The sequence below is a fragment of the Cuculus canorus genome, chromosome 6 (assembly GCF_017976375.1).
Source record: "Cuculus canorus isolate bCucCan1 chromosome 6, bCucCan1.pri, whole genome shotgun sequence".
Lineage (NCBI taxonomy): Eukaryota > Metazoa > Chordata > Aves > Cuculiformes > Cuculidae > Cuculus > Cuculus canorus.
Genome location: NC_071406.1, coordinates 26,682,207 through 26,707,115, shown reverse-complemented (window position 1 = coordinate 26,707,115; position 24,909 = coordinate 26,682,207). Strand labels below are relative to the sequence as shown.

The following is a 24,909-nucleotide window of genomic DNA, read 5'->3' as shown; positions in this document are numbered from 1 at the left end:
AGAGATTGCTTTCTTGCTCGGCTAGGCATCTGCACGACAGGAGTAACACAGCTCTTAGCACTTCAGGAGATGTTTTGCCGAACGTTTCCAGAAGCATTGGGTGCTCCACATGAGGAAATATGCTCCCTTCTGCCAGTCAGTGCCAGCAGGAGAGCAGCAAGGCTCCCTCTGCAACAGGCACTGAGGTACCACTCACCTGGGCACCCTGCCCAACACGGGCCACAGCTCCCTGCTCCAGGATGCTCCTCACTGTGGAAAGCAGAAAATGCTTCCTGCTATTGCCACCTCCAGCAGAAGCTGAGGACAGTCAGATCCCACAGGAGCAGGCTGCCTGGCAGAAACCTCCTTCCACAGGAGCTGAGCAGTTTTTGAATACTTCTCTCAGCGACTTTCATCAGTTCAACAGAACACAGCTTAACCAGCCTCCATGCTCTGTGTTTCCTGTTTCACTAAAGTTTACAGGAAGCAGGTTTAGTCACCTTTAAATGCTCATTGTCAGGTCCATGCCAACTACATTACCAAATTTATTTACAAGTGAGAAATGAGTTGTCTTCTCTCTGTCTCATTTGACAAAGGTATCAGAAACATAGCTGTCATTACTGGTCATGGAAAAACTCAAAGTAGGTTTACTCCCTGTATGCATACTAGATACTCACATCCAAAGTATTTTGACCTTCTTGATCAAAAATTCCACTGTTTGGACAGAAAAAAATAATGGCTTCTAAGACGTTTTTGTTTTAAAGAGCTGAAATACAGAAGGGTATATGTTCCATACAAAAGCAGGACAGTAAAACAATAAGGAAAATGCTATAGTTCCCCAAATACCTATTCTAGCTTTCTCTTGTTTTCTCTTTGTATAAGTGACCTGCTATCTACCTCCCTCATCTGTACAATCAGTTCCTGGAGCCAGTTTTACTTAACTGGTTGGTTTAGATAAGCTCTCCTTACAGACGAGTCAGAGTTCAGCACATAAGCTTCTGTTAGTAACCCCTTAGAAAACATTAACCCCATCCTTAACCTACTTGTCTCCCCAGCTACGCAACTCTTCTGCTCTTTCTATGATCCAGCTCACCAAAAATGATGCTCACTGACTTCCCTGCCCCTTCAGCCCCATTCTGCACCCTTTTCTTTGATCAACTTTCCCTTGGACTCAGCCTGAAATCTTCTAGAAAAAGTGCCTAGTGATCTCTAGCTTCATCTTTTCCAACTTACTGATGTCTTTGCCCTTGAAACTTTTGTCCTGGTTCTTCCTCCACTGTTTGCTTTTTCCCCTGCCACCCTCTGAAAGTCCTTTTCCCCTCAGTCCACAAGGATAGGAAAGGATACAAAACCCTGATGAGAAGAGTTTGTTCCTTCTGTCCAAACTAAAACTCTGGAATGCATTTTTAACAGAAGGTTGCAGAAGCCTAAGCCTTTAGCTCAAAGTGATCAGAATCCAGATCTTGATCTCTATCCTTTCCAAAATTATTTGTCCATTTCCCCCCAGACATTTAGGCTTACATATTTCGGATTTCCATTCTTCTCTAGATCACCATATCCGATTTTCATCTAAGTCTTGATATTTTTCTTGTTTAATGTGTCCAATACTATATTTACCAGTCATCCAGTGAAAACAATCATGGAAAAACCTTATCCAGGGATCTTCACTACTACTGCATCTTCTTCTTTAGGCTTTATAAATGTACCTGTGCTCCTGCAGCTGCAATTACCTGAATCATTTCCCTTGTTGCTTCCTATGCCACCAATGAACAACTCACTGCTCCTCTTTAGTTCTTTCCTCCTTTAGTTCCTTCCAAGAATTTTCAGACTAATGGCAGCTATTTATGCTTTCAAGGAAAACTGAGTTTCTTCACATATTACAAGACCTATCTGCTTTCATCTTACACCAGGGAATGGTACAGCACCATTAGCTAGGCTATGAAACGAGCATTTTCATTTCTTTTTTCTCCATTGTACTGAATGCCAGAGAGATCCAGTTGTCATCCACCCCCAGTTCCAAATCCTCCTCAAAACTCTTTGGCTTGGAATTTGAGAAACAGCCTGAGAACCCTTAAGTTGCCAACATGCTGAGACACAGCTGCATTTACCCCTAATGCTCTGTATCTACTCCCGAGTTGGTTGTTCCACCCTAGCTGGGTGTTCACTGGCGCAACAAGCAAATTCTGCTAGATGTTTGAACAAGGTTCAATGTGGCATAATTCTATTCCCTTGTGTGAATTCCTAGGTGCTATGTTAGCATCAATACAATATGACAAGAACTATACAGTGATCCATGGGGTATTATTGCGTGTGAACCAAAAGATAGACCATGACTGATATACGTATGCAAATGTTTTACATACCTTGCCTTGTGTTTCGACATTCCCACCTACTAGAATGGTCTCAGTCTGCCCTCTTGACAGTAATTATTACATCTGCTGATGCTTATGTCCATAAATCCTGTCAGATCATTTGCTTCCAAGCAGACCCATTACAAAAGCAGAGCCCAGGGTGGCTGAGGGTGGCAGCCTTGGCAGTCTTGCTTCTTTGGTTGTCCCAAAGCAGCCACTCTCTGGGTGTCCAAAGAATGTAAAAAAATAATCTGTAAAGTAACAACAATAAAACACATAGACCCTGACCTTGAGAGTTCCAATGAGTGTGAGTGAGCAAACAAAAAAATGTGAGGGAGAGAAGACAAACAAATGTAAATTGATGTGGAAAATTTTGCTTTATAGATGTGGGCAACTGTAAACAAGTTTGTTTGTTGCAGTGTCTACAGGTTTCCTAAAATTTAAGTTGTTCTTTGCTCAGAAAGACTAAAAAATCCTGCTCTGTGGAACTATCTCAAAGGACTCTGAATGGTACTCATGCCTGTAAGCTCTTGTTAACCAAGCTTTTATCGAAAAGTAAAACTAATTGCTTAAAAGTTGTATATGTATGTATAATTGTGCATATATGTATATGTATAATTGTGCCCTTACTCCTGTGGTCAACGAGTCTGAACATAACCAGGTCATTTGTTATTACACAATGCTATGTCTCACTCTTCCAGAAGTTAATGAGTCTTTCCTTCCTGTTTTCTAAGAAAGAAGGGTCAGCTTTTGTAATTGAACTTAATTCCCAGTTAATAAAGAAGAAATAACTTCAAACAGCTCCTGTTTATTTACAATGAATGTATGTAAAATACCTAGTGTAAAAATTAATGTTCTATGTTGCTTTAAAGTTTGAGAAATGGAATAAAAAAAGTGGCACAGAAAATTGGCACAGTGGGTACTCTCAAACTCCTGTTTAGACTATCCAAGGAAAAGCAAAGTTAGCCTGTCACTCTGTCTTTTACAGCTGATGGAATCTTCAAAGGCCAGCAGACATGGTGGGCCTTCAACATTTATAATAATAAGAATCTAAAGCACCAGTATGGCAGTTTAAACTGTCTTGACATCATAGCAAGCCATAAATCAGCAAAAATCCCTTCTGTGCTACACTATTTTACACTTAAGCTTAGCCTAATGGGGAAAAAAACATAATCTCATGTATCTGTTATGACTATGAGACCAAGATATTATTCAGTCATGCAATTTTATCTACTTTTTTTTTCTCCTATTTGCATCTCTTTCAGAAGTGCTGATGGCTAAATCAAAACAAATGATCTGAAGCATTGGCAAATATGATGGGTTTATGTAGGTCACATATCTGATCTGGAGCAGATCGGATAGTTAGCATACCTAACATGTCACCATGGCCTCGTAGATGTTTGTAAATGATCATTCGGAAACCAAGCAACATGGGCTGACAAATTTTCTAAGTGTCTGCTAGTTGTTACTAACTCTTCTCTTAGCTCCAGCTGTACAATTCTGAGTCCTCACGGTGAGCTTGTTAAATGACCTTCTTCCAGTCAAAAGACTCAGTGTTAAACTATCACAATGAAGACTATAAGAGAGCAGCAAAATTCATGTTGCAAATGTCTGGCTGCGTTCCATTTTGTTCTCTCACACAACACTTTCCACTTTATTTTTCCTTCCCAGAAGTGCCTTGAAGCAGCACTGGCTCCATAAGAACAGTGTGCAGGAGCTGCTTCAGCACAGAAAGTCTTTTGTCAGTGCTCCACAGGCTGGCCAGAACATGCACTGGAGACAGAGGTCAGCTTTGCAGTGGCTGAAGGGACTGCATCTCCTACTTAGAGTAGCCAAAAGAGTAAACAGGGAGGCTTTTGTTGCTACAGGCAACTTCTTGTAGTATGTAAACATCTCATTTTACTGGTTCCTTCCTTTCCTCCTTAGCCCTCAGACTGCAGAAGTCTTCTGGATTCAAGGAAAAAGCAGAAGTCTCTACAGTCAGCTAAGTAGATGTTTTAGGCTTTAACAATCTCAGCCTAATGCTAACTACCCTTTGGAAAGCCGGAAAATATTTCTTATCTGACTCTTTGGAGGATGTCTCTTGGTCAAATATCTCAACAACAACTTGAGCAGAAAACTATGCCGAGATGGTTTCCATATTGGTAACGAAATCAGACAGTGCTGCAAGGCTCTTCTCCTGCACAGCTCCACATGCTGGTCTGGCTGGGCAGATGGAGGCTGTAACCAGAAGAGCATTAAAGGTTTTCAGCTGACGTTCTTTTAATCCCAGTTTTTCATAGTTCAGAGGCAGGTTTAGAGCTGTTGATAATTGTGCTTGAATTCAACAAATGAGGGCAGATTTTAAAGTTGCTGTGCTCTGAACAGGTCCTGGGAAGCTCCTTAGATGGTCGGAACAGCCCCTCAGAAAACAGCTGTCTGGAAGCCAAGTTTTACTGGGCAATGTGTTTATTTGCTGTTATTACTAAACCCTCACTTTTAATGAGTACCATTCATAGCCAGGCAGCTGTCTGTCCAACTAGATCAATATCACAGGACTGACAGAATTGTTCCCCTGTGTCAAAGGACTACAGTAATTCCATCAAATATAAGACCACATTTTAAACCTAAATCAGCTGTTCTGTGACAAGAGAAGCCAGTAAAACTGCTACTGTCACAAAATATGGATTAGAACTCATTGGCATTAAAAGTTTACGAGCAGCATTTTCTAAGCATGGCTTTTATAAATTAAAATATCTTACATTTTCCCAGGCAACTTGTGTCGTTCTTATAATTCACCACATGCTGCTGCAGACTAGTTTATGTTTCCAGTTTGATACACTCTGTAGGCTGACTAACTTGAAAAGAACCATGAGGGAAAAATAGCAGGAAGTAGGTTTTACGGATAGTAAATCAGATCGGATAGGACTTGGGAAAGTCGATGCTCAAGACAGTATGAGACTATGCTCAATATTTTGACTGCAGCCTGTAAGTCTCTTTGGAGGTAGGAAAAAGGCAAATATTAGCTACACATTCTGCTATGTACAAAATAAAACAACGTTATCATCCTACGTGCCATAAATACAGGAAGGGAAAGGATAATCAGATACATCTTAATTTTCATAAGAGGTCTTAACTTTTGAATTCTAAAATGCATGCCATCATTGAACATAAATTATAGATCAAGTGTAGAATCAGGTTGAAGGGTGTGCTTTATGGTGGACATTCACTTATATAAAATAATGGTTCTTTCCTGGCCTTTAGATCAGTGAGCATTAAAAGGATCTTCCTCTTCCTGCTGGGAGCAAATGCTTTGTTCACAGGTACTATTCCTTTTTCTAAGGATAAAAAAAAGAGTTCTGCTTCTTATATGCTATTATATTAAATGGTGATTTGTAAGTGAGAAAGGGAATTGAGTCTCATACCAGTTTGGTTTCCTCTAATCTGTTCCTGCCAATAGTGGCAACCAAGAACATTTTCCCCTTTTTCAATTTTTCCTTCCCCATTTCTTAATGGGAAATCTCTGACCTGCTCTTCCAGCCACTTTTCTCACTGCAGCACAGTTATTTGAGACTTTATTGTTTCTAATAAAACTCAGAAATGCATTCTTATCAAAACCGCAGCTGAGGCTGCACAAACTGGTCTTCAAAGCAAATGCATAAGCATTTCTAAGAGATTTTACTTCAGCAACTAATTCTTGGGCAAAACACTGTATTAGAGAACTTGAAGGAGTCTGAGCTATTTGGATGTTAGGTGGGCTGAGGCTTGCATCCAATTGGAATGTGTGGTAGTCATGGTTGCCACCATATGGAAAAGTACACTGTGACAGAGAAGTAGCATGGCTTTTTTTTTTTTTTTTTTTTTTTTTTTTTGTAGCATATGTTTTAACTTCAAACTAAATTGCTTTCATTGAAATGGCAAATTCCACTAAGGTTTAAAAAAATCTATTGACTATCGGAGAACTGTATATGGTGGGAAGAGATGAAGCCATATGCCTCTGTCGAAAAATCTGCAGTGAAGGCAACGCGTGGCACTGGTGGTGCCTCAGATGGGCAGGGCAGCGTCAGCCAGCCCGGAGCAGGGCAAAACCACTGCACACGGCTGTCCTGGCAGCACACGTGACAGAAGCAAAGTGAAAAAGGAAATGCTTTTTAACTGTGATCTTCTGAGCAGGAAGAACAAAGCGTAGCATTTTTACCTATGCTTCACTTACAGTACTATGCTCCCAAATAAAAAGAAATATGTGATGTAAGTTTCAATAAGTAATCAGGGAAATGTAATGTTACTCAGCAAAATAACCTCTCAGTGTATGGCAGAACCAGGATAACAATAACAACCACATTTTCACTCTCCAGCCCAGCCCTTCTCAGAGAAGATTATTTTTTAGATTCCCTTTTTTTTTTTAAAAAAAAAAGGAACATTGAAAAAAATACATGTACATAAGTAAAAGATAATAGCTTCATTCCCTTTGGAATACAAATACTTGTCTCACCATATGTTTGTGTTTGGTTGTGTCTCTGGATGGCAAGGAAGGGTTTTTTTAATCCCAGGGATGTTTACAGATGTAAACTTTAATCATGTGAATAGGATTCTCATCCTGATCAGCTGTTTGTGCCGCTCAGGCAAGACTTTGCACTGCAATACAGCAATAATTCATACCCCTTTAAGCAGATAAGGTTTACTTGGAAAGTTTCTCTGCAAAAGTAACTAACCTGTGTGGGAAGAAAAATTTTTAAGTATAGAATCCTTATAACTATAAAAGGCAAGGTTAAAAAGTAGTATATAAGGAATGAGGGGACATAGGCACATCTGCAATGCTGAATACCATGGCAGACGTGAGGAAATATGAGACATATAAGACCTCATCCAGATTTAACGCTCCAGGTACCCAACAGCCATAACTGAGTTATCATACAAGGACCAGCAGCCAAACGTAGGTCCAGTCACAGGTTAGACGTAAACAGAGTCTGGGATCAGATTTCACCATGATTTTAGTTATGTCCCCTTTGGCTAGAGTTGGAAATGCTGATCCTTAGTTACACAGGGCCAGAGATATCACAGTCTCAGTAATTTTGGCCATGCAGCATAGCACAGCAAAAGGGTTTGCCTGGTGCAGAATTCTTTGTTAAACATTGATGAGGTTTCATTTTGGTTTTAAGCGCAAAAATATGAGATTCTCCTCCATGTTGTAATAATGATAAATCTTATAAAAAGACAATGTGATCAAAACTATCCTTGGTTTACCTCCCACTTCCTAGGTCTTTATTTCCATTGCCTTCTACTCACTGCTGTGACTATAAAGAAACTGTCCCTGTTGGGTGTCCAAGGCTCAGCATGGATTTGTAGCTGAGCACAGATGTCCACTTACCTTTAGATACCTAAATAATGAAGGCAGTTGCCAGTGGTTCCTTATACAATCAGCAGCAAGAGACAGATTTCCAGAATTCGGTTCTTCACTTGTCAGCCTGCAACAAGCCCAGGATAACTCCATGCCTGATTTAGTTTAAGCAGGATGGATTCAGGCCAGAGCATTTATAAAAATGACAGTAGCAGTCTTCAACAGCTGAATATTTGCACTTGCTTGGAGCCTTAAAATTGTAACTTGTTTGTGACTAGAAAAAAACCCTGAAATTTCACAATTTCCTTTATCAGTAAAAAAAGGAAAAATCTTCGCACCAAAACATTTGATATTTGCATTAGTTTTGCCTAGTTTGTTAAATGCAAAAATCTAGACATGCTACGGTAAAATTAATTTATTCAAAACACAATGGAAATTAAGTTTTTTGCATTCAAAATCTTACTGAAAATGCTTTATGAAACATTTTTGTCTCCACCACTTCACGAGCCATTTCTGAGAAGCTGAATTTCAGATTTCTTTAGGCATTTTTATCTGACTGCAGTGTTAACAGACAGTATTATCCAGCTGCTCTCTTTTTCCTGGACAATTGCACTGTGGCTCTACTTATTGTATTTTGGCTGACATAGGGATTTTTCTGAGGTCAGGAAATCTAAACAGAGGAGAAAAAACTTACTGCCTCATCCTGTGGGGAGAGAATCCTTGACAGAGGAAGGGAGGCTATAATACTCGGAGGCCTGAGTACATGATGGGGTGAATAAAATCCTGCATGTAACATCTGGGCAGCTTTTGCTGTTTCACAGCAGATTCTGTTTCCCCCCCATGCCTAGCATGTCACCCTAAGCATCGTCTTTTTTTATATTCTGGATCCATATTTTCTATTTTTGTTATTCTTTTTGTGGCTATTATTTCTTTCCGTGGTCTGGGGCAGATATAGAGTAAGATTTGTCCATGGCAGATTTAAATCTCTTGCTCAATACTCTGTGCAGCCTGAGTGTTTTAGGGTATGGATAGAAAGCTCTCCAGTGAGCTGTGCTTTTAAAAATGAAGACAGGAGCAAAATCTTTGCTGGTCAGCCAAAAATCCAAAGCAGCATTTTTCTGTTATACTTCCACGTACTGTGTGGCTTTCACTTGTAATTAATACAGTCTGTTTGGTTTCTGTCAGAAGTCTTTGAGCTTCTCTGTTAATTTGCTGATGAGTTCCCTACTGATTTATAATCTCCATTGTGATCCTTCTTCAGGTGACAAAGTAGATAGGCTTTTGGCATCAGCGTAACCTGACACCAACAATATTGGAAATGCCAGAACGAGTTCTTCTTTTAAGTATTTTATAAACTCCTTCAAAGTTACAGAAACATCATCATGATTAAATGAGTGATTGATGTCAGTGTTTATTTTAAATGATCACAGTTGCTTGACGAATGGTATATGAATAGCAGTTACCATTTTCTTTATATTACAGGTACAGCAGCTATAGTTCTTACATCGAGCAGGAATCTGTCAGGAAGAATGAGCCTTTTCAGTTTTCACCCCCTCAGGCGTGTGAGCTGCTGAGAACATCCCAAGCAGATGAGATCCATTTCAAAGGCTGAAGCTGAAGATGGCTTGAATCTCTCCTCTCTCCCTCCGCAGCACGCATTTTGTTCTAACCAAAGCAAAGTTTACAATATGAGTTATGAATTGAGGCAGCTTAACCACCTAGGAACACCGGAGTATTTCTGGAAGATCAGACCCAGTCCTTCTTCTGGTGTTACTGACAGCCCCTGGTGCTGAAGAGGTTTTTCTCGTGTTAAGATCTTACTTACTTGAGGCTTGCGATCTTAGTTTTGGATTCTGAGATATTTTCACTTAAGACACAGTATCACCCAAACAAACTGACATTTAAAGAGCTCACTTACAGAAGCAGGGAATGTACTACCGTAAAATAAGATGTCATCCATTAGACTGAAAGGTGAAATTCTTGTATGGGCAGGTGCAGGATGAAGTGTTTACTGTGCTTGCCATTACCATAATATGAAAGGTTTACATTTCACAAATGTTAAAGAAAAAAGCTGTTGAATCACAACGTTGCTGAGGCTGGAAAGTGCCTCCAGAGACTGCCCAGGCCAAAACCCTGCTCAACAAAATATCAGCTGAGACAGGTTGTCCAAGACTGTGTGCAGTGAGATTATTATCTCCAAGGATGGAGACATCACAAGTGTTCTAGGCAGGCTGCTCCACTGTTTGACCACCCTGACAACAAAATAAAAATAGCTTTTTCTTTTATATAATTTGAATTTTCCGTATTTCAATTTGTGCCCATTGACACTTGTCCTCTCATTACATAGAAGCCTCTCATTTTCCACAATGAAATTGAGTAAGCTCTAGTAATATTCCTGCTTGTGCTTTCCAGAAAAAAAACCCAGACGAATACTTGTTTTCTGGATCTGACAGTCAATCTGAATGACAGATTGCATAGCCCAGGTAACCATGCCTATCATTACTGTTTCATAAGACATAATGTATTTAATCATGAAAATGCTTCTCTAGTCTGGAAAGTAACTGCATAGAAGAGGCAGTGTGGATGACGGATGGATTTCTGTAATTTTCAATACTGTTTCCAGTGTTTGACATAGGTTTTTCCAAGTAATCTGTGCATCTAACTCCTAAATTTTTGCTGCCTCCTGAGAACCCAAGTCTTGTAGGCTGCAGCTAAAAACGACACTAAACAGCACCAAGAGGCAGTTCTGGGCACTGACCTGTGCTGGCTGCACTGACCAGCCTTTAGCCAGGACCTCAGTTTTGTCTGTCCCAAACACCTATTGCCTAGAAAATTCCCAGCCTTGTTCAGTGAGTGATATAGGCGAGAGATCATATCCACTGGGAATTCTGGATGAGCTCCATGGTTTGGGACCATAAAAAGATCTGCAGCATGGATGTGAGCTGTGTGGAGCCAACTGGCCTGGAAAGATACAAGCCCTCATGCAGGTGTAGCTGTGGAACCTTACATTCCCGAGCATTTTGCAGCTTGACTGTCTTACCTGGTACTCCTACCAAATGCACTCAGGATAAAAGAAGCTTTTCTACTTTCTTTTTCTCATGTAACAGGTTTTTAGGTTTTAAATGTGTTCAGAAGTGTTGGTGTCGACCTTGTGCCCAGCCACGGCTGTTCAGACTAACTGATACAACCCATAAGATCTCTCAACATTTCCACCCGAGAACTATAGTCTGAGACTACACAAATATTTTTCTGCGAATCTTGGCCCCGCGGAGCTGGGCTACCTCAGCAGCAAACCAGCAAGGAATCAGTATTGAATCAGCGGTGCCAGAAAGCCCACTAGCCAGGGCTTCTGCTGGGAAGTCCACCCAGATGCAGGACAATGCCTTTGACAACTAAGAGATGGCTGGCAAGTGTTAAGTCTCACCGCTGCAGCCGTCAGGAAGGGGACAAAGCTGCTACTTCGGTTAATCTTAACCAAGGGCTGAACTGTGCTCACTCACACTTGCTGGTCAGTTGGCAAGTGAGAAGGGGGACATCTGCCCCCCGGCATCCGGGAAAACAAAGTGATCCTTTCCCAGACAACACCAAATAAGAAACACCTGGTGGAAAACGGTTCTCCATAACTGCTTCAACAAGAGACACGTGACAGCATCACTTTGCAAAGACCAGTTTTCACAGAGTAAGGGTACAAATCCCTTGAATCAAGGGAGACAAAGAAAACATGGTGATTTGTGATGTTTTTGCAAAATAATACAGGTGGGTTTTCCCACCCCTAAAAGAAATATAGAACAATTTAGTATGAAATGCTTATGCAGAACCAGGGTGTTTCTCTGGAAATGAGTAAATGCAGGAAAGTCCTAACTTAGATATCAGAAGGGGTCTGGGACCTGAGATCAGGGGTCTACACTGATCTTTTGGGAAAGAGAAGATGAAAACAGTGAAAAGTTTATTTTGACAATGTTAGTAATATTTTGAATTTGAATTTTTTTTCATTTTAACTAAGTAAATTTATTGACAGCTGAAAACCTATGACATTCTTATGCTTTTTGTTTGCTGGCAAATTAAAACTCGGTATTAAGAAATCAGTTATTCAACATAAAATAGAGTCACTGCAAACTGTTTGAATTACAGTAAATACAACTGGTCCAACTTTGCAGCTGCCATGGGCAGCAAAACATCAGGGGCAAAATCTTTAGTGGCTCTTTATTGTGTGAGTGACTTGAGCTTGTGAGAAACCTACCTCTTCTGGTTTGCCTGAGGCACCAGAATACCCCAGAGCCAGCATCGAGTACAAACAGAATGTAATTACACAGTGGAAGCACACTATCTGGCACTCAGATTAACAGTCAGAGAATCAAAACAAATATTGCTCTCAATTTTTCTGGAAAGTACAAGCAAGAATACTACTATAGTTTACTCAATTTCATTGTGGAAAATATAGACAAAGTACAGAAAAGGTAGACTTTTCTACAAAGGCTTAAGCACATTCATATCAGAGTCATAAATGTAAAAATTAATTTTAACACTATTCTTACTTTTCATCTTGCTAAGAGTTTGAAGAAAAGACAGGTAATAATCTCTCCAGGGATTTGAGTAAAACCAGTAGCATGCAGGTTTAATGTAGTATTAACCTAGCAGATTTTAGCTGGGCATTATAAATTTCAGTCAGATTTTAACATAATTCCTCTCCTTCTCTTATAACCTTTCTTGCCTAGTTCCAAAAATTTTCAACCTGCTTCTTTAGAAAGAAGTATTTAGTAACCCACCAGAGCTGGTGGTAAAGAACTCCACCTATGTGTCACCAGGGGGAGCTTGCATGCCAAAAATCCCTTTGACTTTTTTAATAACTCAGCTTTCTTGGGGACTGCAAGGATATTGAAAGCTGAGTTTTTATAATTTCTCCTCATTCCAGAAAGAAAAGGAAACCTGCTGCCTCTCTTTGTCTTTCAAGGGGACAGCTAGCCTGTGGGTATGCCCTTACTCTGGGATACAGGTGACCACTTGCTCTGCTGCCCAGGTCGTTCAGACCATGTCTCCAGTTTTCACTGCCTACAACTCTTCTCCATTCAACGAGTCACATCTTTCTTGAGTGTAATAGCTTAAATTAAACACAGTCCTGGCTATGCTGAGTAGATGTTCATGGGTTTGCTGCTGCTTTCCAAGTACAGGTGCAGCCCTGGTTTGTCCTGTGTCCTTGTCACCTGGAAAGATCCATTGCAAGGAGTAACCATGAACTTGCACCATTTCCAGGATTTGCCAGACACGTGTTTACATATGCTTCTTGTTGCATATGCAACCTATGCAGTAAAGGTGCTCCTTAAGCTGAAAGAATCACAGCAAGCATTTTAGACTTTTTTTTCTGCTTCTGAGGGGTCATTAGATTCCTCAGTGCTTTTAAATGTATTCTTAAAATTAGTTATTCTGTAGATTGCTCAGAGCCTACTGATAATCTCCTCTGGCTATAGAAGACTTATGGAATAACTTTGCTTCACAGGTTGGGTGAGTGCTGAAAATACACTGTTTCAAGAAATATTATCAGCTACACCAAATGAGAGCTTTTTAAAGAACATCCTTCTGGCCCATGCAGCTCACAGGAAAATTAATCCCTTTTCAGATCCATATTTCCTGTGTTTTTCTGGTCACATTCACGCACATAATTCATGCCAGTGTTCAGTCCTAGCTGAGGGCCTGAAAGGATGTGGTTGAAATCTCTAGGCTGCTCATATTCTTGTCTCCATGCCAAAGCTCTGGTGGTCGGTTTTGGGAACTCTGTGTTCCTGCTAAACTGGGCAATGTTGCCTCCCATGGGGAGAAGGAAGGGAGAAATTATGGAGGAGAGGACAACCACATGGCTGTCTTTAGAAAATTTTTGCTTTTCAATAAATTCAGACTAATAGGCATTCACTTCAAAAGGAAAAAAAAAATCAAATTATAAAAAAAGCAGACAACATCCCCACCACAAGAAACCCACCACAGATGGTCCCTAAGAATCAGAAGCAAGGTTTCTTTTAGCCTAACTGCAAAAATAAGCACCGTGTTGTTCAGAGACGGGGCTATCACAAAGCTGACATACTACTTGGACATTTACTCAGGTCACAGTGAAACCCAATGGTAGAAAGTAAAATAACTACTGGCAAGCTCCTGCCCCTGGATGAGCAGCTTGATAGCAGGAGCCACTCTCAAACTGTCACATTTTTTAAACTTCCCAGGCCTGATCCCAAAAGAAGTGAGTGAAGGTGTGGGAGCTCTGCTGATGGGCTGCGAGCCTGCACCTACTTACATATGTTCATAAGGACCAGCACAACTGATGGAGTTTTAGCTGGAAGACTGTGGGATGCTGTTACTGCATCAGACACTGCTCATTATACGGTGGTGCAATTTATGTTATACAAATTCACTACCAGTCTTGGGCTTGCCTGTAGTTTGTCATACTGTCTTTGAACAGCTTTGCCTTCTGCAGGTGCAGATTTCTGTAAATGAAAACTGACGTTGTGGAGAAGAGACATTAACAGATATAAGGGAACTGTAGAAATATGCAGGGAAGTCTTTTCTTTTAAGGGCAAATTAAATGAGACATAACCCTGCACAGAATGGAGGCTTTTTAGAAAAATATTACTTAGAGATGTGCCTCTGCATTTATATTCTGTAGCGATCTCTATCTCCAGAAGACCTCAATATAAACCAAGCAAGTTTCCACTGTCTCCCCACATAGCAAACCCACCAGCAGTGCTGTAGGAGGAGCATGCTCTCCCCGACACTGCTGATTTGTGGCACCGAGCTGAGGAGGGGTGCAGATGTGACAAATAAACTTGGCCCTGCAGCACAAAAGATCCTGCAGCTCCTGTTCAGGACCCCAGGAGATGTCAAATAGCAATATGTAATCTAGGTCTTCATTCCATCATCCTGCTTGGGATCAAATTCAGGTTCTTAAATGTTTGAAATCAAACAAAGAGGTAAGTATTATTTATTACAGTAGGACTCAGTGGAGTCCTACTGACAACCATGTGGCTTGGTTGTTAACCTCCAGCATAGAACACACAGCTGAAGCCAGGAAATAAAATTGAATGCCCTGCCAAATAACTGGCTTCATAAGAACCTTATATCTTCTCCTACAAAAATATTATTTTTTCTTCAAAAGCTGTTTCAGTTCAGAGCAAAACACTGCCAAAATCTTTGGAATATCACTATAAATACATCTTGTAACATAAAGTAACCAGAACAACACATGTTGTCCTTCCTGGGCTTTCTACTTAATATTTTAAGATAAGCATGAAGTCTCCAACATTCTCTTTCTATAATATTTTATGTTCTCTCTTAAAAAGTTGACTTTTTAATGTCATTTGTTACTGCATAGAAGAAATTAATAATTGCTATGATGTTTACATGGCCCTATATTTAGTACAACAATGCTTAATAATTTTTTTCAAGTCATAAATGCTTTTTCATAGCCATTTGTAAGTTTACCCTTCTATCATAAAAATAAAGTCATACACTTAAAAAGAGGCCAATGTAACATTCACTGCATGAAGATTAGAAAGAGCTATCAGATATGCAAACTTCACTCTGAACCAAACAAAGTCAATGGAAATACTCCTCTAGACTTTGGTCCATGTTGGCCAGGCCCTTAAACCACATGTGGGTTTGATATAGGGACTCATATCAATGCTTGGCACAATCTTTTATTTTTTACATGCCAGGTAATAGTGGCAGATGACAAGTTATAACACAAACATCCCAGTTTTGCTGTAGAACAGCTCTCAAGCTTAGTGTACCGTGGTACATATTTACTGCAGCCAAGGCCAGAGCCATTTTGAAGCAGAAGCTGCCAGCTGTGTGAAACGAAACATATTCAAAGCTTCCAATAGTAAGAAATTAAATACAGACTATGTCACTATCTGCCAACATTTTGGGCAGTAGCAGAATGGTGGCAGCCAACTGAACTTGAGATGGCAGCAATCTTATGTATCCTATTCACCAACTCAGTGATTCACTAATTAATTATATTAATTTATATTTTTTTAAAATTGTATTTACTGTCATCATACTACTGGAGAAGTCTGAGGAAGGAGAGAGAAGGGTAAGGGAGAGTGAGAAAAAGAGACAAAGCGTTGGAAGGTAGCACTTGCAACAGATATAGCCAGGAAATTTGTTCAAGGCCACACTACACTAAGTGTTGTGGTTGCATTGAGGTGCAGTCTGACTAAGATGTTGGTAGGAATGATATATAAATGAAGAAAAGAACTAGTTTTGAAACCAAAGCTGCACCTTTCTTTAATAGCCTCCTTTGGCAAAAGAAAAAAAAGTAATGATACAAGACTGCAGCATGAATTTTCTTTTCCCAGTGTTTCAGGAGGTACAGGCAGTTGTGGTACTTCCACTCATGAAACCAAATGCATAGATGGCACTTTGTCATATAGCAACGGATGAACTAACAAGAGCAGTACACTAGAATAATGCAGCAGAGCTTTGCCTTCTGTTATCCAAGAAAAAAACATATCAAGATAGATCTTCTACCTGAAAGAAATGTATTGAAGAATGGGTGTCACCGGGCAAATGAAAAGATGCTGCTGCAGGAACACCACAGATCTGCTGAAGAATTAGAGGAGGACTTGGCCATGAAAAATGGAATTGCTTCAGCTACTGGATGGCACCTGCTTTTGTGAAGCAGCCCTAGCAGTCTGCCCAGTATTTCTTGCAGTTGAAAGCCATCTCTTTCTTCTGTTCTGGCCTTACGGCTCCAGTGCAGCACAATCATGTTAAAAAAAAACCAACTTCATTGCATAGATTGGGAAAATTGATACCCTGAACCAAAGTGACTTAAGCATATAAGAAAAGCCTGACTGAGCACCAGCCCCCAGCCGGTGAATTTTTTTGTTCTGAAAATTTTATAAGAGATGGCTAATATTCATTTCCTAAAAATTAAATTTAGGCCAGTATATGAGGCAGAAATCACACAGAAACAGTATTTCTCTTTCTAGTATAATATGACGTCTCCTGTTCTTAAACTGATGTGTTCAGCTAATACTAGAAGTTCTTCACAGAGTTTGTCTTCTAAGAGGGCAGCCTGTAAAATGATACAAGTTTCTGTAGTTACTGCTTAGGACTTAAAAACTTCATTCCTCTGACACTTGAAGTAAATTTAGCCTGAGCGTTTTGTTCTGTGATGATTCTCATGGGCTCCAAACTCAGTGCTTACCACACTAACAATAATCCTTTAAGTCTCCAGACTCTATCCATGTTCCTTGTTAACCTTCAGTCACAAAGTAATGAGATGCATCAGACATCATCAGGCTGGCCTAAGGGGTTACAAATTTGGATGAGGGCCACATACTGTACTAATTGCTTCTAATAAATTACATATTTCAGGAGGGACATCATGATCTTAATAATTTATTCTGCCTGTTGTTTCCTTTGAAGAAAAGAACAAGCAGGCACTAAACAAGCTGAGAATCTGAAATTCATGGCAGAAGCTAGGAAAAGCTCATTTAATATCAACCATCATTGTAACTGCTAGCATTATGCATGTATCAATTCCCTGTGTCTGAACACTTTGGGGACAAGCAGCGAGTCCTGGTTGTTTTGAGTCAAACCAAAATCATGTCTTTGAACATCCTTTAGATTTCTAACAACTCAGATTTAATCCCGTTTCAAATGTTGTATCTGGGTCTATCTCAAGAAAAAGTCTTTGTTTCAGTGCAAAGAAAAATACATTAAGAGGAGAATTTAAAGGATGTATTTCCCAAAAGACTGAGAGGGAAAACAGTAAAGGTACCTTTCACCTCTGTGGGGAAAGACTTTAATTATTGTTCGATGGCAGCTAATTGAAAAGGTGGTTAAGCAGACATAGAAAGAAGCAAGAACTTTCTTTAAAGCCCACTGAAATTAGTAGGATCTTGATGCTGATCTATATAGCCTTCTGCAGGGTGAACTAGGATGAGGGAAAGTTTCCTATTTCCCTGACCTCTAGCACACCCACACTAGTAGACTCACTGGTAACGAAAACCTCAAACCACTCGGGAATGTGCTCTTCCTTCATAGAGGGAGACTTTGATAGTATTTAAATGGCTGCTAGCATTAACAGCAATAGCTGCCAGATAATGTGGGGACTTAGGAGCTCTAGGGAGAAATGCAGGTTTGGGAGCAGCTCAGGCTCTCTTCTGTTCATCTTTGTAAAGCTCACTTCCTCTTACTTTAGTTTGTATTTCCTTTCAAGGGTGAGCTGAGATGTCAAACGCAATGTCACTATGTAGGTAAAAAGAAACCCGCCTTAATACAAAGTATGTGTTGGGATGGAAAGTTGCAATTGCAGATGTGGGACTCAAATGTGTTCTTTTGATTTTCAAGTGATAATGGGATGCCAAGGAAGTACCATTACCCGGGTTAAGTGCAATCTGCCTCTGCCTTGGCAGTCTGAGCTGCTTTCCCTTTGGTCTCTCTCTACCTGGGAGGGCTATTGTCTCATTTTAGATTTCTCTGGTGAGTGTGAGGGGAAAAGGGTGAGAATCCAACAAGAGTTCCAGTGGTTCCTCTAACAGACTGACCAGAATAATGAAGATACCTCTAAAGAGGCTATTTTTGGATGGATGGGCGGATGGATGTTTGCACTGTAACAGTTGTATGTCTACTTTGATACAGAGGGAAAGGACTGAAGGAATCTTACTGGTTTTGTCACACAGAACAGGAAGCAGATTAGTAAATAAGAGAAACAGGCCTTATGCAATGAAAATTGACTGGAAAAGATGTTCTTAGGTAAACCAGTGACTCTTCAAATGCAGAAAATTTCCTTTGCTTTTTTTTTTATGGTGGTTTTCATAGACGGGTTCAAGCCAACATCCATACATAAAGAAGAGCTTAAAATGAAAGAAAATAAAGGATATTCAAGATAAGCATTTCAGAGTTTTAGAAGCTACGAGGGGTGACAGAATGTAAAGTTCATACATGAAAGTCCGAGAATAACAAAAGAAAAAAAGTGACATAAAACAGGGGAGATGAGGTGATGAATCCTCAGTTAAGACTGCTGCTATACCCAGAAAAAAGTGTGACAATAGGTAAAGATACATATTTTTATTTATATAAATATGTATAATTTATATTCTCTCATAGGTGTTCAAGGCCAGGTTGGATGTGGCCTTGGTCAGCCTGGTGTAGTGGGATGTCCCTGCCCGTGGCAAGGGGGTTGGAACTAGATGATCTTTAAAGTCCCTTCCAAGCCTAATTATTCTATGAATAGAATTCTATTATAGAATAGAACCCTAATTATTCTATGAATAGAATTCTATTATAGAATCTGTGATTCTATAATATAGATAAAATATATAAATATGAATGTCTACAATGTATATATGAAAATATACAACTGAAATATGATGGGATACTGAAAATATGATGGGTTAATTTGATGCAGTCTTCAGATACTTTTGCCAATATTGCATGCTACCTAAGACTGTGGAATTATCAAAGACTAGTGTGGCAGGGTTAGAGAAAGAAATATTTTGAAAGCAAAACGACATCCATTAGGTTTGGTAATATAATACTAACAAGAACAATGCACTGAGCTGTTATCTGGTTCACTGTCTGATTAATTCTCGAGATTACTGCTTAAATCAATAGTTTTCACATTGATTTTTTCAGCACACTGTATTCCAGTAAAAAGAACAATGCTCTGAGATGAGTCAGCTACTTGCTGTGCCTGTAGGGACTCTGATGCATTTGCATTTAGGAAAGCAAAAGCAGGAGCCAAAGTACACACAAATATATAGCAATAAGTACATGCTTGTTGCACCATAACATGGCACTGTCTCTGCAGACACATGGGTTTGCTACAGCTTGCGGCAGCAACTATAGACCTGCCTCAAGCCAGAGCAAACTGTGGTAAGGATAGAACCAAAGTATTTGGGATGATCCTAGGCAGATAACAACACTATCTTTCAGTTTATGTGACTGCTATGGCAGAGGGGAAAAATATGCCCACATTTAGCTAAGAAACTGATCTCCATGTATTTGCTATGACGTGTAGAACCTTGGTAGTAGTACCTTTTCATTTATTTCCTATATTTTCATGTATTTGCATATTCCATGTAACATGCCTGGTACTGTAATTGATCACCACTATTGTCTGATGTAGCTTCTGCTCCTTCTCATCACTTTAACAATTTCCTATTTTGTTTGTATTCAGAACATGCAGGTTTATTTTCTCTTGTTTTATCTCTCTTTTGCTTAGACACGAATTGATGAAACCAGTAACATTTCTCTCACACAGTTTTGTAATTATTTCAAGGAACTTGCAAGAAGTGCAGCAAAAATATTTTCAGTTCAAAGAAGAAATAATAATCTCAAGAGTTACGTGGAGATTTGGAGTAAGGCTGATGTATGACTCTCCCCATAGTTTCTTGACCACCTCCCTGCTGCAGGCATAGCATAAAGCTTGTGCCATGGCCCCTTGTCTCTCCCACAGCTCGCCGCACGTGGCTGCTGTCTCCGATTCCAGGCTCTGCACCCATCTGTGAGCTTGGCTTATTTCTGGGAACTTTAAGTTCAGAGCAACTAAGAGCTACTAAAATACCAGAAAAACTAACAAATGAAAATGTTTGTCGCTCTTTTCCACTATGAGTTCTGTTTTATGGATATTTATCAACCCTGTCTTTAAATGTAAGGTACCAGATAACAGTCTATCCCACCTTCCATTAATAACAGCCCTGGCAGATACAGAGTAGCCAAAGAAAGTGTTAAGGAGAGAGTCAGCATGCAGAATCTCGTTCTGTACTGTATATCGTGGATATACTGAGGCAGAGATAGCCCTCAGGAAATAAACATATGCAAAAATCTGGGAATAGCACGCAGTTCTGAAACCTGTTTTTCTGAAAATATTGCTGAATATCACTATCTTCAACTGCTACAAAACTAAAAAATTGAAATCATTACAAACCCTCTGTTTCTCAGTAATGCTTTCATAGCATTGTGTATTTCACTACTAATCTCTTAATCTAAACAAAATAATATTCATGTTTTCATAACAATGAAGTGGAACAAATAATGAATGTTCTTATTCATGTCATTTTTAAATTAAAAGGATAGCCTTTATGGTAGTTACAGTATGGTAAATCTGCAGTAATCCAGTCTGCTTACAGGAAGGGTTATCAACTTCCAAGTGCCTAACCGTGTATCTGGGAATACTGCATAGTTTAGGGAGTTAAGGTGTCAAGGTGAGGCATTTTGTGCTTTGCTTTCTTCTGCTTACAATATTTTTCAGGTTAGTTTTGAGCTACCTTGAATCACATACCTTCCTACTGTTCCTGGGAATTAGATTGATGTAGAAGTAGACTATGCCAGGTCTCAGCAGGATATTAAGAGTAACACTGAGTAGGCTGCAGTCCTTGGGAGAAGATTTAAGGACGTGTTCCATAGAGCACTTCATTTGCACAGTGTTTAGTTCAGACTTGTACAGCAGAATAGTACAACAGTGAGATCAATAGGTGTTACTACCATGTAAAACTTCTTTCTTCCACAAATTATTATAATTCACTATCATATGATTATTTCTATTATGCAGCACACAAACTTTAGCCCAGTTTGACAGCTGGCAAATCTTGTACAGCACCTGAGTGATGTTTCAACTGTTGTGCCCTGGGGAGCGGTAGGGAACTGAAGGTACTGCATGAGATATGTAGAACTGGCTGATATAGTAAATTACCTAATGATAGCAGCAGTGTTTGACACAACGAATCAGATATCCTACCTTTTTGCCAGGTAATAAATTGTGTTAAGCAGAAGGAATGGAAATTGAGGATATTCATTACCTATCAGATGAGAACTTGGCAGGATAGCCTTGGGTCTGCAGTTAGAAAATGATGTGCACTGACAAGTGTCAGGCTGAACCTGGTGAATCACTACAGATCTTGCTTCACTGCAAGTCTCATCAAGTCAAACTGTTCGGAATAATTTGAGAAAAAAGATCTAAATACTGCTGTTCAGATCCCAGGTAATTTTCCTGCTGCTTTTATGTTCATTCCTGAAAAGCACCTAAGCCATTAAACATTTACCAAAATTTCTCATTTCCACTTTCTTCAAAAGAAATTCTTTGTGCTTCTATGGCAAGATACCCAGCTCCTAATTTTGGCTGTTCTCCTCTTCACAGCTGCCTGGAAAGGGAAGCAGTGTGTACAGGAGTGGTTTAAATAAGAAACAGCAAGATGTATGGGGCCAGTACTCATAAAACTTAGGTATCCCAGGAGTTCTCTTGAATGTTTGGGATGGAATTATCTCAAACTAACAAAAGCATCAAGGGGTTGCAGAAATAGAAGCTTTCTTTTAAAAAATAAATTTGCCACCGCTGCAAGATTCTGTGGTGAGGATAAATACAGTCAGTGTCAGGCAGACGGTCAATGCCAGGAAGTCACTTCAAAACATGAAAAAATTAATGGCTAAACGTGAACCTTTAGCAGTTGCACAGCTCACAGGCAGAGAGCCATTGCTCAGTCCCCACAGTTTCCTAGGCAGGAAAAGACACAAAGCCACAGCACAAGGGGAGAGAGACAGTACCTTCACAGTACCTTTGAGGGCAGGTGGGGTGAAGACACTCTGCTTCCTTTGCTTGGGAGAGGCGCTCTGGGACTGGGGAAGGACAAAACACAGAGAGAGGCAGTAAGAGATATTGGCACTGGGAGAGGTTTCTATCAGGACAGCTCTGGGTCTTGTTCCACAGCTGCTTTCAGAGGGTGCACACAGCAGTCTGAGAAGTTTCTAAGAAACCTCTAAACTTTCTAAAAAAATGTATAACTCTGATGTCAGTTCCCTGGGTTTCATGAGCACAGGGAAAACTGAGATTAGGTAGACAAAATATGTGTTTAATGGACAACCTTTATGGCTCCCAGGCAAAACAGACCCAATACTTCTGAAAATTACCCTTGACTCTAAACCAATAGTTAAGAATAATATTAAGATAGCCTGTGCTTTTAACAGTCTATGTAACTGATTCTCACTGGGCAAATATATGTTTACATATATTAGATATATTAGATATATTAGATATATTACATGTATTAGACAGTTGCAAGATTTACATTAACCAATACCCCAGTGAAATACAGAGTAATGAATTATTAGATGTATAGGTAAGGTAGTACTGAATTAATTAATATATAATTTTTTACATAAAGAAATGGAAGATCCCTTTCCCTGAGCTTTTTTCAATGTGTTCTATTGCTCCTAAAATAATAGTTTCAGCAACCGATCACTCAACCTTTAACTGGGACTGATTTAAGTGATATATTTAGACACAGCAAACTTTTTGTGGCTCAAAAAATCACGTCTATGAACAAACATAAATTATTCCAAAATGATGGTAGTAAAATTACACATAGAGAAAGAGCAACATGATTATACGGATGTATAGATAGCAAAAATCTAACTGGAATAGGGCTAAAGCAGAGCAACTTTTGCAAAAGGAAAACATTAAACTGGTATTCATACTATACCAACAGGAAATATGTTCATATACAAAAGGTAGTAAAACTCCATAAGGTCACATATATAGCCAGCTTTTGAAGACATAAGCATAATATCATGTTCCTAAGAAGGTTAAAAAAAGTTGTGAGTAGGCAAGCTTTATTTTTTCTCATCTAATCAATTTCTAATTTTATTTTGTCATAACTATGTTACTTTTTCCCAAATATTTGCTAAAAACGCTGTTTTCTCTGAGTGCTTTAACAGGTATACACTCTGTGAATTATAATCAGATCTATTTCTTCAAGGCATATTTGAGACTGGTCTTAGGAAAACTATTTTCACACAAGTATGGCCAGTCCTATTACCTTGCTTTATCTCAATGGATGAAATCATAACATTTATAAATAAAATATCATCTTCTTTTGAAAGACAAAGCTATTTATGTACACACGGTGAGATAGGTTGTCTATCCTCACCCCAGTAAATCTTTATGTCTGTAGTTGAGTCCAAATTTGAACCAATCGATACCTCCTACTGCTATTTAAAGAGCTGCGTGCTTCTCTGAGCAATGGCTGAAGGAGAAAGAGATGGGGGAATTGCAGGAGCTATGCAAGGGAAGGTTAGTAAATGAGATCGGAGAAGCCAACTTTTAACTTCTCTGCAGACAACATCAACAGACTGCCTGCTGTGGGCTTGGCAAATGACGGGAAGAGAGGAGTTTGCAATGCTTTTGTAGACCAGCAGTGATCTGCAGACCCAAAACAATGCTGGATGAGGTGACCTGGCAGGAGCATCATGGGCAGATTTGCTAGGGCATGGCAGCAAGGCAGAGGGGAAACTTGCCTTACCCAGTTTCCTGCTACAAGGAGAAGCCAGCAGGAGACACAACACAGCTTTACATAGCCCTGGTTTGAAAGTGATGGTCCTGTTAAAAGGCTGCGTTACGGATGATGGCTTGACAATGCAAATAAAATATTAACTAGGAAGAATTAGTGAGTTTCAAAGGACTTTCAACCACGTATCTATTTTAACAATAAATTGGGGGTGTTTTTTTTTTTTTTTTTTGAAGATCTCTTACCTCTGCCTGTGAGATATTTGTTCTTTTCTCATCTTTTCCTAGTGGAAGAAAAGATATGGAAAAAGTTAGTACAAAAGTATTTCTCAAAGCTAACCCTGTCAGTTCTGCCCCAAGCCCTGCATCAATATTATAAATACATTACCCTTCTGATTTACAGCTTTTCTTTCTCTTTTCTTGTCTCAGAAAACGCGAGGCCCTGATTAGCATTTAGGCATAAGGGCTACATCTAAAGCACTTAACTCCCATTCTTTGTCTGTAAATTAACAGCAAGTGATGAAACTCTTTAGTAGCATGTCCTTTGGCCAGGGTCCCAGCAGGGCTCTGAGCTCACTGGTGTCTGTCGGGATATGTGGCTGCTCTGCCCAGGCACTGCACTTTCTTGTATGCTGGGAAAAGGTTTGGTTGCCAAACACTGTGCAGCAAACTCACAAAGGGCTCTACTGGACTCAAATAACAATCAATAATAACCTAGCCTCAGTTAAATTATTAATATTCCAATACTGGTACTGCAGAGGACCTAGCAGTAATAGTAAAATTAGCAATCCAAAGCTTAACAAAATCTAATAGCTAATCTTAAAATTTCATTATATTACTGGTGTAGTGTCGGAAATGATGGTAAATTTTTTCCTGATGCTTTTTGGTTTTGTTGCCTTAATTTGCTTTGGACTACAGGCACAGCAGAAATGGTCACTACTAGAGATTTCCAATGAAAACAAGCACCACTGAGAACCTGTTTGAAC

General features: G+C 39.6%; 1 protein-coding gene across 1 annotated transcript in view; it reads right to left on the bottom strand.

Annotated features, from left to right (window-relative positions):
• PPP1R1C (protein phosphatase 1 regulatory inhibitor subunit 1C) overlaps window positions 1-24,909 on the bottom strand; it is a 52,854-nt gene that overhangs the window by 5,792 nt on the left and 22,153 nt on the right. Inside the window, 2 exon segments of the mRNA XM_009555636.2 lie at window positions 22,197-22,257; window positions 24,170-24,207. Coding sequence (XP_009553931.2) covers window positions 22,197-22,257; window positions 24,170-24,207 — 99 coding nt within the window.